Raw genomic sequence first — 18,480 nt, 5'->3', positions numbered from 1 at the left:
GTCTTTATGACCGCATATTAAAGGTGCATCAAGTTTAATTCTTTCAGGCATCTAGGATTCTACCATGATATAGAAGCTTTCTGTATCCTGCTGGTTGGCCCGGCGCTTTGCCAATGCCTGCTTCCCACCAGCATCAGAACCTGTGGACTTGAGTGACTCTGTAGACTGACAGCCTTGAAAGGCATCCAGCGCTTCGGGCTCCTCTGCTGTCAAAAGATCTATCAGGCTTTGCAGGGTGGCCTTCAGAGTCTTGTTGACCTGTGAAAGAAAATAGAAATTCCTATACCAGGAGACCTCTACAGTAAAAAGGTCTTCCTAAGAGCCCAGCTACATTCTGATGAATCCTAGGAATTCCTCTCTAGCACTAAGGGAATGGGGAATTGGAATTGGAATTGGAATTTTATTATTTGTATGCCGCCCTTCTCCGGGAGGACTCAGGACAGCGAACAATTCAAGGGGGAAAAAGGGGAACATAAAAAACAAAATACAAATAATAAAAGTAAACAACAGTTGCACAACCATACATGTCGAGAGGGGAGGGGAACTCATCAACCCCAGGCCTGCCGGCAAAGCCAGGTTTTGACGGCTTTTCGGAAGGCCTGGAGAGAGGTGAGGGTCCGGATCCCTGCGGGGAGTTCATTCCAGAGGGCCGGAGCTGCCACAGAGAAGGCCCTCCCCCGGGTAATAGCCAGATGGCATTGGCTGGTAGATGGCACCCGGAAGAGGCCAACCCTGTGAGATCTAATGGGTCTGTGGGAGGTAATTGGCTGCAGGCGGTCTCTCAAGTACCCAGATCCGATACCATGAAGGGCTTTATAAGTTACGACTAGCACCTTGAAGCGTATCCGGAGACTGATCGGTAACCAGTGCAGCTCGCGGAGGATAGGTGTAACGTGGGTGTACCGAGGTGCACCCACAATCGCTCGCGCGGCTGCGTTCTGGACGAGTTGAAGTCTCTGAATACTCTTCAAGGGCTGCCCCATATAGAGCGGAAGGCTTCTGCAGGACAGTCAGTGGCAGGAAGAAGTGCCAGAATCCCCCACCCCCACCCCTCCAGGCACTTCTCCTTTGCAGTTCCTAAAATTAACGAAACTGATTTTTGAAATTGCAATTAATTCCTGCCCATCCCCCCCCTTCAATTGCACCTCACTCTCTCTATTGGTACCTACTTCATCTGTCTCCAGGGTGATGGAATTGAGGCGAGACTGGATGTGCTGGAAACGGGAAACTAGTTCATTTCTCAGCGGACCCTCAGCCCGGACTTCAGATACCTGAAGATAGAAAAAGTACAGGAAAGAAATAATAAGGGCCAGCCTGAGCGGAGAGCGAAACCTGTAGAAGAAGAAGCAGCCAGGAATCCTCTCACCTCGTCGCCTTCATGAGGCTGGTAGTCAAAAGACAGAGGAGGGCAATAGGCTGCAGGGTTGGCCTCCATCATCCTGGACTTATCTCCCAATGGATCCAAAGCATCAACCACCCCTTCAATGGCGCACAGGCCCTGTTGCCAAGATGCCTGGGCCCGTGATTCTGCGGCTAGGTAGGTCCTCAGTACTTTGCCCAGCGACAGGTGGAAGCCAAGGTCAAAACACTGCAATCATATGATAAAGATGTCATTAGTTATCAGATGAGCCCGATGGTCATTAGGTTCCACGGTTGACCGATCCCCACTATCTTTTCCAATAGCTGCACGATGACCCAACAAGCACAACTTTTGTTCTTGGTGCATCTTTTCTATGACGTGCAAATGACCGTCTGCTACAAAGGCAGGTCAAGTTATGAAATGGATAATAGTGTAGAAATAAAGCCACGATAAAGTGTGCAGTAGATTCTGCAAGAAAGGGAATAAATTCTGCGGGATTTGGAATTTTGTGATTGCAAGATTAGAAATTTATAACGTTTCATGGTTTAGGAGCACAGGAAACAAGACAGCCAAGTAGAATGCCCTTGAAGCTTCATAGCAGAAATTTACATTTTAATTAGGACAATTATATCCTTGTGCAGCAAAGAGCTACGCAAAACTCCAACTCTTTGTTGTCACCTAACAAGTCATCTAAAACAGTGGTCCCCAACCTTTTTATCGCCGCGGACCAGTCAGCCTTTGATAATTTTACCGTGGCCCGCTGAGCGCGCGCAGGCGTGGGCGGGCGTTGTTCGCGACGACACATTGATTGTCGTGGGGGAAATAGGGTTTGGGAGTATTAGGTATCTTCACTACCATATATAAAAGGAGATACTATCTTAAATAACAAAGTGGGCCCCCACCTCCAAAATATACTAAAAGAAAAAAGATTCCATGTGCTCAACTAATTTTTTTTTAAATCATCACTATATTATGGACTACAGACATATATATATATATATATATATATATATATATATATATATATATATACATACACACACACACACACACACACACACACACACACACACACACACATACATGCATATATACATACCGTACGTATGTACGTACGTATATATATAATGTCCAAATAACAGGAAAAGCGCTTCAAGGACCAAAGTATATTCCTTTTTTGCAGCCTTAAGAGAACTCTCGTTTTTTGAGGCTCAGAACCAGGCATTCTCGTGGGCTGCAAAAAGGAAACGCGACCCGGGAGCGCAGCCTCCAAGAGTCCATATCGCCAATAATACGCGTGGGGGGAAAGGAAATGTGTTTTGTGAGGAAGAGAAAGAGCGCGCTTCACCGATGCCCGTTGGCGAAATTTTGGAAGAGAGGCAAGAGACTTCAGGCACCGAGCCCCCACCCCTGCCTGCGCCAACTGGAGCGGGCGGGAGGCAGGAAAAGGGTGGGCAAGACCGCCGCTTTTCCACCGTGCGCTGCCCCCCATCTCCCCTCAAAAGACCCCCCCCCCGCCCTCGGCTGCCCGACGTTCTCTCTCTCTCTCTCTCTCTACCTCTCCCGCCGTTCCTTCTCACAAGCCAAGGCCGGGCGGGGAAGCCGCCAGGGCCTCCAAGGGCTCCGCTTCCAGCGCATGGTCCGCCCCCTCCTCGCCTCGCTTCCAGGCGAGCCGACTGAGGCAAGAAAGGAGAAAGAGGCGGAGGCGTTCACGGAGGGGACGGCTGACTCGGGGAGGGGGCGGAGGTGGTGTAGTAGCGGGGGATTCTTCCTCCTCGCCTCACTTGCTCCTGTGCTTCCGCGCAGCTCCCCCCCGGACCGGGGGTTGGGGACCACTGATCTAAAATGTTATAACTGAGATATGGTAAACTTATTTCAGTTGGCGAGCAGAAATTGCTCCAGTATCTTTTTCAAGGTTCTCATTCTCATGGGGGGGTTAAACTTATATCATTTTTAAATGGAGAATGCCCCCATTAAAATAGCTGTTAAAATATGGCAGGCACTGTCTTTTTAAAAAAAATCAAGTTACAGGAAACTAGCTAACTTCTCTATACTGTAACTTTTAAAACAGTGGTCTCCAAACTTCCTGGCACACAGTCTTGATTCCAGTTTGAATACTGATGCATACTCTCTGCTTTTCCCAAAATTGTTTGAACTATAGTTCTGTGAATGAAACCTATGAGCAATTTCAACATTCCCACCATACAGAAGGTTGCAGGATACTTTAGACAAGCCATGAAGTTGCACTGGAAGACCAGTATACATTTGATATATACATGGACTCGTGCCCTCACATAAACAATAGCAATAGCAATTAGACTTATATACCGCTTCATAGGGCTTTCAGCCCTCTCTAAGCGGTTTACAGAGTTAGCATATTGCCCCCACAGTCTGGGTCCTCATTTTACCCACCTCGGAAGGATGGAAGGCTGAGTCAACCTTGAGCCGGTGAGATTTGAACCGCCGAACTGCAGCTAACAGTCAGCTGAAGTGGCTGCAGTACTGCACTCTAACCACTGCACCACCTCGGCTCTAAACAGTGACAAAAGGAATTCATATAGGCAACCAAAGGCTTGGCAGTTGATATCTTAGTGCAAACCCCTACGTTGCTGATGGGCATGGAGAGAATTGACTCACATCTAGCAGGTCAGCCACATCTCGTACATAGTAGTTGCTCATGGCAGAGTTAGCGGTATGTAGATTCAACAAGTAATCATTCCGAGCCTTGGCACACTTCAGCTTGCTTTCCAGGAATTTAGCCTGTCTCTGCGAAGATCAAGAAATCGTTATGTTAACATTCCAGACTGTCCTTCCTTCTTCCCTCCATTTCCCTCAGCTTAGTACTTTTGCAAACATCTTTTTTCCTGATAAATAGTGGCAGCAATTGCTCATAAAGGGAACAACCTCCTTCCTAGCCTGATTCCAGCAGAAGTTGTATGATAAATCACTGAGCAAGAAGGAAGAAGAAGATCATCTCTGAAATCACTGAAGAAAACAGCCGAAGGAACTGTTCAGCAACTTTATTCGATAGGCAGCTGAGGAGTGACAGCTAACTATTTCTTCCTTCCCATTAATCCCCTCAATTATACTTTTTTCCTCCTAGCATTCTACTTTCCCATAACTTTTGCATAATAAGAAAAATCTGGTAGGTTCTGGTAGAATAAAATTCTTTTTTTTTGTTATTTTTTATTTTATCAATTTCATATATACATTCACAATTATATGATCTCATAACTGTTATTAATAATATGTATTTATAACAATTTTTTCCCTACAGTTGACAATATACTTGAAAATTGCTTTCTTACCATCCCATAGATCCATCTTATTTTACAAGGGTCCTACTTCTTCTTCCCTCACTCCCTCTTTCCTTCCCTCGTTTCTTCTCTCCTACTCTCCTTCCTTCCCTCCTTCCTTCCCTCCCTCCTTCCCCCTTCCCTCCTTCGTTCCCTCCTTTCTTCTCTCCTTCCTTCCTTCCCTCCTTGCTTCCCTCCCTCCTTCCCTCCCTCCTTCCTACCCCCCTTTCTTCTCTTTCTTCTCTCCTTCCTTCCTTCCTGCTCTCCTTTCCCTTCTCTCCTTATTCTATTGCAGGGGATCTCCCCTAACCATTTTTTAAACCGATGGATATATTTGAAATATTGAGGATACACCGGAGGCACCAGAGTTGTCATTTAGTAAAGAGATTATATAAAATGATTGAAAAAAACGTGGGAAGAGCGGTATTCATAAATATCATGCTGGGGTTCCAGATCTGCTATATATGGTTCATACAGTTTGACTTACAACCACGATGGAGGCCAGAATTTTGACTGCAAGGCATTGTGATCGTAAGTCAAGGCACTACGTAACTGGACTTGATTTTATGATTGTTTTATGACCATTAGAGTACAATCATTAACCAAATCTAACATATCCAATGAGTGGTGTTTTTTTTGCCATTTTCTGCTGGTTTCACACGAATGCAGGATGCCACAGCCAGTTGTAAATGCACTTAGCAATAGAAATAGCAGTTAGACTTATATACCGCTTCACAGTGCTTTGCAGCCCCTCTCTAAGCAGTTTACAGAGTCGGCATATTGTCCCCCAACAGTCTGGGTCCTCATTTTACCCACTTCGGAAGGATGGAAGGCTGAATCAACCCTGAGCCTGATGAGATTCAATCTGCCAAACTGCTGGCAGCCGGTGATCAGCAGAAGTAGCCTGCAGTACTGCACTCTAGCCACTGTGCCATCACGGCTCTTGCAGTCCACAGAAAGGAGTGTGTGGCAGTCATAACTTCAAGGACAGTTCATAAGTAGCTTTTTTAAAAATCTATCTTCAAATGGTTGTTAAGCAACTGGTTGCAAGTTGAGGAATACTCATCCTATTTCCTGCAATGCAGGACTCCTCTGTGAGTAGGAACAGTGCAAATACCCTGTCTGCCTTGCATTACCCCAACAATTCCACTGTTTCCATTGTTAAAAGGGCAAGTTTTGAGACGTTAAAAAAAAAAAATCAGACCAAGATAAATCACTTCAGATTTTTTTCTATATACAACATTTAAAGTGTACAATTCAATTGAAAAACAAACTGAAACATTTTAGGGGGGAAATAACAATAAAAAACATACAATAGGAATTAAAGGCAGTAAGTGCTATCTAAATGGATTCAAGGAATATAATCTAGGCTAATCTGTAATCGGCTCAAGAAGGAAAGCTACAAAGATACGACGAGAACTTCATTTAGATGCAAGACGTTAAGACGGATATATTCTCCATGACTACACAGAAGACAAATCTTTAAGATTTTCTTCCAGATTTCTAAGGGGCATAAAGGGAATTCTGGCAAACTCAATATATGTATGAGCTCAGTTTGCACTGACATTCTAAAATGATTAATGGAGTTACGTGAATGTTGGAACAACAGTGTGTTTAGTAGGGGAGACTTGTAACCTATGTTAGTGTTCCTTAAAGACAATTTATTTATTTATTTATTAGACTTATATACCGCTTCATAGGGCTTTCAGCCCTCTCTAAGCGGTTTACAATTTTTTTTTTAGCAAATTGAGTCAGCAACTTGCCCCCAACAGTCCGGGTCCTCATTTCACCCACCTCGGAAGGATGGAAGGCTGAGTCGACCTTGAGCCTGGTGAGATTTGAACCGCTGAGCTGCAGATCACAGTCAGCTAAAGTGGCCTGCAGTACTGCACCCCTAACCACTGCGCCACCTCGGCTCTTAATTGCTATCGGTTTTGTTGTTTAGAAACAGCCTTGTCAGATGGAACCAACCTTGCCTCCACCAAGGTCACAAAAGTTTCATATCAGCCCACCAGCAGCAGAAAAAAGAACCAAAAGAAAAGGAAGTGGTTTGTGGTCTGAACTTACTGGCTCAAATCATTGCAAGGTAATAAATGGCCATAGATTTGGGTTGGCCTCAACTGCCAGCCATTCTGTGTTCTCTCAAAACCTTCCCCCTTCTGTGGGGAGATTCTCTGATGCACCTTTGAAAAGGAGCCTCTGGTCACCTCTTACTCCCCACACCTGCTCCAAATCTGAAGCTGGAATGAGCTGCCTCTTCCAAAGGACAGTTCACTGAAGACCTCTCTTCTCCAAACCTCTCCAGCTCAAAATGGGAAGATTAAGATTTACGGGCTGAACTCATATTTCCACATTTCTCACCCAATATACTGAGCCAGAAAGAAGCCAAATGTGTTCATAAAACACACGAACCCACAAAAAGAACCTGAAAAGTTAATACACACAAGTTTATGTTATGCAAATGGCTTTTGTCCTGCCCCAATTAAGCAGGCTGTGTGAACAGGATGATAGCCCCACAGTTTCAAACCAAACATATTTACTCCAAGTCCTAATATATTCAGTGAACAGTACTAGCATCTTTACCAAAAGGCCCAGTCGCATTTTGATCTATGATCAAAATTTCCAACACTCCCACCCCCCATCTTCTAGCTACCTTTTCCAGGAGGCGCTCCACCTTCCGAAGTGAAGCGCGACGAGGGGTTTTGTCAAGTCCAGCCCCACCCGGGGATCCGCTAGGATCTGAATGCTTTCCGCCGCTGCGCTTCTCCTCTTGCCGTTCAGCCTCACGCAGCTTCGCCTCAGCATTCAGGCAATCAATGCGGTACGTCTGGTATGACTTCATAGCCTAACAAATAGACAAAAGCTGATCGGCTCAAAGTTGTCAAACTTTGTTAAGAAAGAAAAGACAAATCTTAATCGTTAGAGGATTAAACAAGCAGAATTTTAGCCAACAGTAAAATGTCGCTACAAAAACGGCAAAGGTGGTTTTAGATGGTTCCACCACAAAACCGCGGTAGACTAAAGCGCGCTCGACGAAAGCGCGTACGTGACGTCATCACAGCGCGACGAAAACAGCACGCTGTGAGCGGTAAACTTAAAATTAATGCATAAATCTAAACCTAACCCCCCCAAACCTAACCCTAAACCTAACCCTAAGCCTAACCCTTAACCTAACCCTAAACCTAACCCTTAACCTAACGCTAAACCTAACGCTAACCCTTAACCTAACCCTAAACCTAACCCTAACGCTTAACGTAACCCTAAACCTAACCCTAACCCTAACCCTAAACCTAACCCTAACCCTAACCCTTACCTTTATGTGAATCGGCTTGCTTTAAAAGCGCTTTTTAAAGCGCCCTTTTTCTTTCTTGTCACACTGCTGATGACGTCACGTACGCGCTTTAATCGGGCGCGCTTTAGTGGACCGCGGTTTTGACGTGCCACGGTTTTAGATGACCTCTTCAGAAGTATACATTTCAAATCATGAGAAGAAACTATTCAGCTCTATTGAATTCTGCTTTCATCTGACCCATTTCAAGTACGGTATCCATTTTGGGGCACCACAAATAAAGAAGATTCATAAAAATTGAAACTGGCTAAATGCTGGAGATGCGATTGTCTCGATGCTACCTGCTATCATATATGGTGGACTTGTAAAAAGGTAAAAGCATTTTGGATAAAAATATGGTGGATTATGCAAAATGTTCTTTAAAAAAGGATAAAGTTCACCCCTCAGTTATTCTTGTTAGGTATAATTACTGATTGTACAGTTATAGAGACTAATTTGATTTTGCATTTAATAACTGCAGCAAGACTGTTGGTGGGGCAACACTGGAAGAAGGAAGATTTGCCTACTATTCAAGAATGGATATTAAAAGTAACAAACTTAGCAGAGATGGCTAAAATATCAGCATATCTCAAGGATCACTCAAATGAGAGATATAAACTGGAGTGGAGAAGATGGATTGGCTATACTCTAAATAAATATGGGACTAAGAAATTCCAGATAGCTTATGACTGAAGAAACAAGGAATGATATAATCTGTTTAGAGTTAACCTAGCAAAGGGGAGTTAAAGCTCAAATGAAAGATGATACTAACTATTTTTAAGCTTAATTTAGAATATCTTTGTTAAAGATTTTTACCCTATATTGGTTCTGGGAAGTCGGGGGGTGGGGCAAGGTTGTGGGGGTTGGGTGGGAATGGTAGGGGGAGGGAGGTAAACATTTGTAAAAGTTTTTTTTCAAAAATTTTCAATAACAAAAAAATTGAAACTGGCTCAAAGAAAGGCAATCAAGGTGATTGGGGACTAGAAACCAAGCATTGGGAAGAAAGATTTAAGGAGGTTGGGTCTTTTAAGTCTCCAGAAAAAAACAAGGGAGGGTGGATATAACAGCCCTCTTTAAAAGTATGAAAGGATGCCACAAAGAAGGAGGCCAGGCTTGTACTTTCTCATTCCAGAAAAACAGAATATGAAATTATGGGTTTAAATGTCAAGAAAACTGATTTTCCAACTAAATTATCAGAAAATCCTTCCTGAGCACTTGGACAGCAACATCAGTTGCCTAGAGAGATGGTGGTGTTCAAGCCAACACTAAACAGCCATCTGTTGGGAATACTTCGAGTATTTCTGCTCAGAGGAAAGAGTTGGACTTGATGCAGTGGTGGGTTTCAAAAATTGTTCAAACCTACTCTGTGGGTGTGGCCTCCTTTGTGGGAGTGGCTTGCCGCCCCTGTGACCGGATGGGAGTGGCTTGCCGCCCCTGTGACCAGATATGAAGATGCCGACGACACTTGTCAGAACCACCTTAAATTATCCCACACACAGCACTGGCATGCATAAGAATATGATGTAAACTTGTTTTTTAAAAGGCATCTTTGGTTTGCGTTAAAACAACTTCGACACACACAAAGTTCTGATTGCACCACAAACGCAATAGTCCTCCTTACCTTTCACAGAGGCACTGAGTTTTATAAATATGAGCATGATAGTGTAGAATAATCATATCCAAGGACCAGTGGTGGGTTTCAAAAAATTTTGGAACCTCTTTTGTAGGTGTGGCCTGCTTTCCGGGTCCACTGGTGGAACCTCTTCTAACCGGTTCGGTACATTTGACGAACCGGTTCTACCGAATAGGTGCGAACTGGTAGGAACCCACCTCTGACTTGATGGCCCCTTCCACCCTAAATGCATAGTCTGGGGAAAGCGGCATCTCAGTCTTAGAATAAACACAAAGACTCTTCCATGTCTACTGCTGTAAAACGACTTGAGTCATTATATTATTGCTATCCTGTTAGAGCAGGGGTGTCAAACTTGATTTCATTGAGGGCCGCATCAAAGTTGTGTTTGACCTCGGTGGGGCTGGGGGGGGGGGCTGGCCAGAGTGAGCATGGTCAGCTCGGCGCCACTCGTGTCAGGAACGCCTATGGAGGCCTGAGTAGTCTGCCAGCAAAAATGGGCTCGCGAGCTCCGTGATGGCTTCCTGGAACCCACTGCCAGTGAAAACGATGCTCCATTTTCGCCAGCAGAGGCACCGTGGGCTGGTCCTTTGCTGTTTCCAGGGTGGCCCAGATCTAAGAACCCCGCAGGCCAGATCTGGCCCCCCGGCTTTGAGTTTGATACCCCTGTGTTAGAGACTAAATGAGATGACAAATGCAGGATAGGGACCCTTTCTTTCCCACTTACCATCTGCAACTCTGAAATTGCCTTCAGGAGCTCATCCTGCATCTGCTGTTCCATCTCTTTGCTCTGACCAGGGAGGAAAAGGGAGGAAAGATTAAGATAGGGCACCCTGGGCTGCACATAGTCTACTCAACTATAGGGGTAAACAGAGACATTGTTATTGCAGCAGGCTGAGAATCTCAGCTTTGATTTTTAAGGGGGGGAAAAGGATTTAATCCTTGTTGTTACAGAAATATAGTTGCAATCCAGCAAGCAATGCTTTAGAAAGCACCATAAACATGGCAGTGATTAACAAGGATTTCCAGTGACCAAAGGATAGGGCTTCAAATGCTCAGGCAGTTCTTGGCTTCCCTCCAATGACACAAAGGATTTGCATAAGCAGCCTACACATGCTTTAAAAAAAAACATAAAGGCCAATTCAGACTCTCACTGCATAAAATTACAGACTATCCTGGCAAGAAATGGTTGAATACAAGTGAATTCAGATGTAATAGGAAAACATTATTTCCTGTTTTCTGATGGTGCATGTCTAACATAAAAGAAGTAAGGTCTTAAAAAATACCATATTTTTTGGACTATAAGACGCACTGGACTATAAGATGCACCTAAATTTACAGGAGGAAAACAAGAAAAAATAGTTTTTGGCCTCTGTGCATCGCATTTTCGACCTCCCTTGCCCCCAGAAGCACTCTGCAGTGCTCCGCACGCCCCATTTTCACCAAAAATGCGCAGAGGGATTGGAAGCCCAAAACTGGGTCCATTTTGGGGCTCCCAAGCCCTCCCTGCATCGTGTTTTTGTCTTCCCAGACCCCCAGAAACACTCTGCAGTGCTCCACATGGCTTTTTTTTTTTTTTTTTTTTTGCAAAAAAGGGCCCATTTTTGGCCTGCAAAGTGCTTCTGGGGGCTGAGTAGGGTGAAAATGCAACACATGGAGGGCTTGGGAGCCCAAAAACAGGCACGTTTTTTGGCAGAAATGGGACGTGCGGAGCATTGCAGAGTGCTTCTGGGGGCCGGGGAGGGTGAAAATGTGACGCACCATAAAAACCTGTATTCGGTCTATAAGATGCACCTAAATTTTCACCCACATTTGGGGAGGGAAGGTGCGTCTTATACTACGAAAAATATGGTAACTTATCACAAAAAAAACCCCACCAAACCTTCGTTTTGCATGCTTCCTATGGTCAGAGAATTGTAAATTGTTAACAACGGAAGGTAAAATGTCCGATGTCCTCCTTACAGTTATTCAAGTCAATTTTTAACTCCTGGTAACTGCCGGCACAAGTCCTTGCAGTTTATTTGGCAAGATTTTGGATGTGGTTCGTCATTGCCTACTTCTGAGAGAGAGTGACTGGCCCAAAGTCACTCAGCTGGCTTTGAACCTCAGGTGGGAATGGAGCACTCAGTTTCCTGGTTTCTAAGCTAATGCCTTAACCACTACATCAAACTGGTTCTCAGTTTTCACAGCACCGGTATCTGTAAAATAGAATTCTAGTATCTCTTGGATAAAGCACTTGTAACTTCCAGGATAAATTGTTGAATATAATGTAGGGTCACACAAATCGGTTTCCTGGCCTGATTTACCTAGCAGAGCTAATGTCTTCTTAACAATCCCACTGGATCAACCAAGGATTGCAGACAGACATAACTGAATCGGGTAAGACAGTGGTCTCCAACCTTGGCAACTTTAAGACCTGTGGACTTCAACTCCCAGAGTTCCTCAGCTGGCTGAGGAACTCTGGGAGTTGAAGTCCACAGGTCTTAAAGTTGCCAAGGTTGGAGACCACTGGTGTAAGAGGACAAATCTCTTTTGTGGTACACTTGATGGGAGTATTTGAGCCTGGTTACCCAATTTTCTTCTCTTTGAGTGTTCTTAATTATAATGTTCTCATATAGGGAGGCAAATGCTTGGCTTAAGGCAGCAAGTGCTGAAAACCACCTTATACTTTTTAAATGGCAAAATGTTCATTTACTGTCCTTCTCAGCTTCTTTGCCTGTAGGTCAGACTTAAATAAAAAAAAAAAGTGAGACATTGACAAAGGGGAGGCTTGCAAACTGTGAATTTGTGAACACATTGTTTTCAGATCAGGAGAATCATTCTAGAAGCTAGTTTAGTGTAAGAGCTCCAAATAAAAACTTGGAAATTACTGTGCATGACCATTTTGAACCTTTGGTGAGCACGATATAAAACTCGGAGGAAATTACAAGTAGAATGGGGCTTCCTACAGAGATCATAAGGATATACTAAATAGAAATAGACATTGGGCTCAGAGTATTTGAGCCCATTCTTCATGTCCCTCATACACAACACCCATCACATTTGGTGCTGGTACTTCACAATCACTGCTCTGCCAGGTAAGAACTGGATCTGAGAAAACATTTTCCATTATTACTTAACAGTCACAGAAACATTAGCCAACTTCTGAATTGATCAGGAGGCGACTGGGGAAAATATTCTCGTACAGATGCTAGAGAGCCATAAAAACTCTTCATTTTGTCCATTTTCCCTTTTCTTTTTTTTTATAGAAAGTTTTTTTATTTTCCATTTTCATAGCATATAATCACATGTATACTATTACATAGTCAATATCATGTTGTATTATTAAGTAATTACATCAATTCATCTTACCATCAACTACCAAAGGAAAAAAACCCCCACCAATTATTGGCTCTTCTGCTCTCCATACACCATATTTATACCTTATCCGACACTTTCTTCCCACTCTCTCCTCCCCATTTCTACATCCTGTCTTCCCTCCATCATTTTCTACTCTACTTCCCCTTCCTTTCTCCTTCTCCTTTCCCCCCTTACCACACCTCCTTATACACCTCATCTTCCCCCCTCACCCTCTCTCCTGTCGCTCTCTTCCTATCTTTCTTCTCTCCTCTGCTTCCCACTCTTCTACATCCTGTCTTCCCTCCATCATTTTCTACTCTACTTCCCCTTCCTTTCTCCTTCTCCTCTCTCCTCGTTCCACTCCTCCTTATACACCTCATCTTCCCCCATCACCCTCTCTCCTGTCCCTCTCTTCCTATCTTTCTTCTCTCCTCTGCTTCCCACTCTTCTACATCCTGTCTTCCCTCCATCATTTTCTACTCTACTTCCCCTTCCTTTCTCCTTCTCCTCTCTCCCCTTACCACTCCTCCTTATACACCTCATCTTCCCCTCTCACCCTCTCTACTATCCCTCTCTTCCCATCTTTCTTCTCTCCTCTGCTTCCCACTCTTCCTCTAATTCACTTGGGGTATTTCAGCTTCTGAGCAAACTCCCTTTTGTGTTGATGGTATTTATAATTCCATTTCAATATACATAAAAAAGAAAAAATAGCAGTATACATGTACAATCATAATACCTTAAAATCCAACACCCCTCCTCCAACTTTTCAATCAGGAATAATAACTGGCTTGATGGCAAAGGGTGATTCCAGCGAGGGCAAGGCGAAAGGATAGTATAGGCTACAAAGAAGAGGCCTATTGTTCAAGCCCTGTACAAAGTCTAACTTTGACAGACATTATCAAGGTGACATGAGGATGGAATCCACCTTGGTCTTACTCCAAAGCACTTACTTTCCGGGCTAATCGCCCCACATCCTCGCTGATGTGCACCAACCGAAGCACCAAATGCCCTGTGTAGATTTCACTCAGTGCTCCATGATCCCGGCTTGCCTGCCGTGTCTGGTTGAGGATTGTATACCAGCAGTTCAAAGGTGAAGGGAGATTCTGGTCCTTCCTGCATGTAAAAAAGGAAGCCCTTTAATCTTTGACTGCAGGAACAACACACTCTGCATCCTTAGCTTTTATCATCTTTCATCGCTCTTCCTTATTTGCGATATATTCGTTTTATTTTCTCCACCATTTTACTCCAAGGAAGTAATGAGTACCTGAAACTGGTCTTAGCCAAGTCTGGCCAATGTGCTAGATAAAGGCCAACTGTCTAAAATTAACTATCACCACCCACAAGGTGGGAAAACTGCGGGAAGTAACTGAGCTCTGGAATTGTGGTTAGCCTATTTTAGATCAGTTTGTATTACCTCTGAAAGAGGAGGTCTGCTGGGTGGGGGAGATCCAAAGCTGCCTCTCCATGGTTGTAAGGAGCCGAGGTGGTGCAGTGGTTAAATGCAGCACTGCAGGCTACTTCAGCTGACTGCTAGTTCGGCAGTTCGGCTGTTCAAATCTCACCGGCTCAGGGTTGACTCCGCCTTCCATCCTTCCGAGGTGGGTAAAATGAGGACCCAGACTGTGGGGGCGATATGCTGACTCTGTAAACCACTTAGAGAGGGCTGGAAGCCCTATGAAGCGGTACATAAGTCTAACTGCTATTGCTATTGCTATTGCAACAGTGGCAAGGAGTTTGCGCAACCACATTTAGTGTGCCAACTGTGACCATTCCTAAGCCATTTGGACCTAGTTCACAACATAGCTACAGCCTAACGTGACTGCTATGTTGTGTTCCACCCAGTTACACCACAGATACCTTAAGATGAAAGTACTGCATACACAGAAAAAAGAAATCAAACACGCCTGATAATTGTTACGAAACTTAGAAAGAAAATTTAGGGATTTTTCACTTTTCCTGCTGCTCAGCTTCTATGTTCATATCAATTATCAGAACTCTGCATCTACATGTTTTTTTCCTCAGAAGGAGGAGAGATGCTGTCTGTGTGCTGACATTGCACTGGTACATCAAACCAAGTATTGCTGGTGAGGTAACCTAGTCATTTTTCCCCCCGTCTATATTTAATTGTGTCTGATTCGTGGAGACTTCCTGGATCAGTTCCTGCAGTTTTCTTAGCAAGATTTTTCAGAAGTGGGTTGCCGTTGCCTGCTTCCTAGAGATCAGAGAAAGTGACTGGCTCAAGGCCTCTCAGGTGACTTTTATACCTAAGGCAGGAATAGAACTCAAGATCTCTCTGTTTCTATCCTGGTGCCTTAACGCTAGACCAGTGTTTCTCAACCTTGGCAACTTGAAGATGTCTGGACTTCAACTCCCAGAATTCCCCAGCCAGCGAATGCTGGCTGGGGAATTCTGGGAGTTGAAGTCCGGACATCTTCAAGTTGCCAAGGTTGAGAAACACTGCACTAGACCAAACTGCCTTTCAACCTAGTCATAACATAAAGCATTTATATCCTCCGGGATAAATTGTTGAATATAATATAGAGCAGTGGTGGGATTCAAATAATTTAACAACCGGTTCTCTGTCTTAATGACCAGGTGGGTAGGCGGGGCTTAGTGGTCATGTGACCATGTGGGCATGGCCAACTCAACATTACTCAGGTCGATGGGCGCTTTGCCTTAGCTGTGACAATGGTAATAAGGGTTAACCGGAGATGCAGTTTCTGTAAGCAGGTCAATAAAGATTAGGCTAGAAACAACACCAGAATGTTTCCTTCCTGCCTTCCTTACAGGATTAGCCCTGTGAAGTGGAAAAAAACAAAAGGAGATTTCTTCCAACAACCGGTTCTTTAAACGAATGAGGTCCGGTCCCACCAAGATTGAGTGTATGGTGCGTTGCTTTTAAATTTGTTTTCCTCCCTATTTTTAACTTTTTATCTTTTAGTCTTGTTTTTGTAAGCCGCCTGGAGTCCTACGGAATTGGGCAGCATATAAATTTATTAAATTACAATTAAATTATTACAATCTCTTGGAAAGTTAAGAACCGGTTCTCCCGAATAGGTGCGAACTAGCTGAATCCCACCACTGATATAGAGTCAGTGTCACACAAATTTAGTTGCAGATGATGTATATATTCAGACTTAACTCCCATCAGCAAGCCACCTTTCCTTCATCTACCATCCCATCAGGTGTTTTCTCCAGGGCTGGCCACCTCCAGAAATATTTTTTTAAAAAAATAAAGTGTCACTCACCTGGCTTTCTTGCCTAAGGTAGGCAAATGAATACAGATTAATATTATATAATGTGGACCTTTCCATTTGGAAATCCTTCTTATATATTATGATATTCCAATCAATTGTACCATAATTATGTTAAAGTACTAATCAATGTTTTATTCTGTATTTGCACTGCACTTAGTTACAAGCATCTGCTTCAATCTGTTCTCCTGACTATTACCCTTCAAGTATCCAGGGATATTTTTGGTAGGGTTTTTTTTTTAATAAATCTTTGCTTTCATATGCTGTTGCGTAAAATATATGTCAATGTTGTTGCACTTTCAATTTTCTTTATGAAATATTTCTAACAGAAGGGTCCCCGACCCCAGGAGTTTTCTATCAGTAGTATGACACTGATTCACAGGTTATGAAACATGCTCCACTAAAACTGAACTGCGGTATTGACTGAAGAATGGGTAAAAGGTCAGAGGGATTATGTGCATCCCATATCTCTAGCACTCCCAAGAGATTGGAAGGCTGGGAAAGATTAATCAGTTTTCTAACAAAAAGGAGAAGGGGTGGGGATGAGGCATGATAGCGTGAACCTAAGCACACTGAGAGGAAACTGGGCTAATAAGGAACGTTCCAACAAGGGTTGCCTCCAAGTGCAGGATTACTGGTTACCAACCGATGAACTTTCTACTTCTTCCTGTATAGTTACTTGCTGTAATGTCTCTTAGATATAATTAAGTATTTAATAAATTTATAGGCCGCCCAATCCCAAAGGACTCCGGGCGGCTTACAGAAATACATTTCCAAAAATAAAAAATTAAAAGAGAAAATTAAAAAAAAAAACAGATTAAAAGATCACTTCATACACTCAATCTAGGCGGGACTGGACCTCATTCATGAGGTCAACAGCCCCAGGCTTGCCGGAATAGCCAGGTTTTAGTAGCCTTTCGGAAGGCCGGGAGAGTGGGAAGAGTCCAGATCTCTGGGGGTAGATCGTTCCATAGGGTCGGAGCGGCTACAGAGAAGGCCCTTCCCCGGGGGGTCGCCAGACGACATTGTCTGGTCGACGTCACCTGGAGAAGGCCTGTGTGATCTTATCGGCCGTTGGGAGGTATGCGGAGGTATAATAAGATACATATAATCGCCATTGCACTGACTTACACACAAAATGGACGCCAGGAAAAACCTTGCCAGGAAAGCTCCCAGGGTCAAACTCTTGACCTGTTCAATAATGTCTCTAAACCTTTTTTTTTTTCAGCTTCTTCCCACGCAATCATCACCCTCAAGTTATCTCCGCGGAAGGTCCTTCTCAACACCTGTCCACCCTTCCCCCCCCTGAAGAATCCAAAGACTCTAACCTGAAGTTCTGATGCTCCTTGGAGCCACGTATCTTAGCCGAGAAACGTTCCGACAATTTCTCCAGTCCTCTGGAATATTCTTGTTCCACTTCAGCCTTCCGGCGCAGGAAGTCGGCCACATCTTGGAGCAACTGTTGTCGACTCTCCGCCTGAGAGTCAAGACCTCGGACTTGCTCCCCCATTTGCCAGCGCATTTCTGAGAGAGAAGCACAGATTATAGTAGAGAGGAAGGTTTGGAGAAAAAAATCACCTCCGGTGGAAGCGGTGGTAAAAAAATTGGCAACCCACTACTGCCAGGAGAGGCAGTTTTTGCCCTCCCAGAGGCTCGAGGAAAGCCTCCGGAGCCTGGAAAAGGCAAAAATGGTCCCCCCCACCATGATGCAGGAGGCCAACTAGGCCATGCCCACCATGGCAACCAACCACCCAACAACCAGGCATAGAACCTGTTGCTGAAATTTTTGAAGCCCATCCCTGCCTCAGGCAATGCCTAGCTAGAACAAAATCTTTCCTCCGGACTCAGACACACAGAGAAGGCCTGTTAAAGATTTCTCCTTCAAGAGACATGACTGAGAAAGCAGACCTTCTCTTTCACAGCCTCATTCTTTGGTACCTTCTCTGTTCTGACCCACCTCGTCCCACACCAATACACTCCGAGCCAAAGATAAGTTACGGCATTTAATTAACAGACAGACAGGTCCTTGGCAGCAAACCGGCACAGACAAGCTTGGGCAGTAATCCAACACAGATAAGCCGTGGCAGCAATCCAGCCTGCCAAGCTCGCAATAATGTTCTCCAGCATTAGTTCCTGCGTTGACTTCTGCAAAAGGGGCGTGTGCACAAGCAGTCCTTTTATAGTCTGGAGAGGAGCCTAAAGACCATCAGCTGAGTGTAATTACTTCCTGTACTTGCGCAACTGTTCCTGACGCCTATTAGCTCTTCGGTGCC

General features: G+C 44.2%; 1 protein-coding gene across 1 annotated transcript in view; it reads right to left on the bottom strand.

Moving 5' to 3' along the window:
- The window catches only part of ARHGAP4 (Rho GTPase activating protein 4), a 69,602-nt gene that overhangs the window by 28,465 nt on the left and 22,657 nt on the right, over positions 1-18,480 (bottom strand). The window contains exons 2-9 of the mRNA XM_032211502.1: positions 17,536-17,731; positions 13,904-14,066; positions 10,342-10,404; positions 7,310-7,501; positions 3,998-4,126; positions 1,367-1,588; positions 1,170-1,271; positions 64-258 (exon numbers count right to left, since the gene is read on the bottom strand). Of these exons, the coding sequence (XP_032067393.1) occupies positions 64-258; positions 1,170-1,271; positions 1,367-1,588; positions 3,998-4,126; positions 7,310-7,501; positions 10,342-10,404; positions 13,904-14,066; positions 17,536-17,731 (1,262 nt within the window). The remainder of the gene's footprint in view (positions 1-63; positions 259-1,169; positions 1,272-1,366; positions 1,589-3,997; positions 4,127-7,309; positions 7,502-10,341; positions 10,405-13,903; positions 14,067-17,535; positions 17,732-18,480) is intronic.

Source organism: Thamnophis elegans, chromosome 2 (assembly GCF_009769535.1).
Source record: "Thamnophis elegans isolate rThaEle1 chromosome 2, rThaEle1.pri, whole genome shotgun sequence".
NCBI lineage: Eukaryota > Metazoa > Chordata > Lepidosauria > Squamata > Colubridae > Thamnophis > Thamnophis elegans.
Note: the sequence above shows the minus strand (reverse complement) of the source record. Positions and strands in the feature narration are given on the sequence as shown.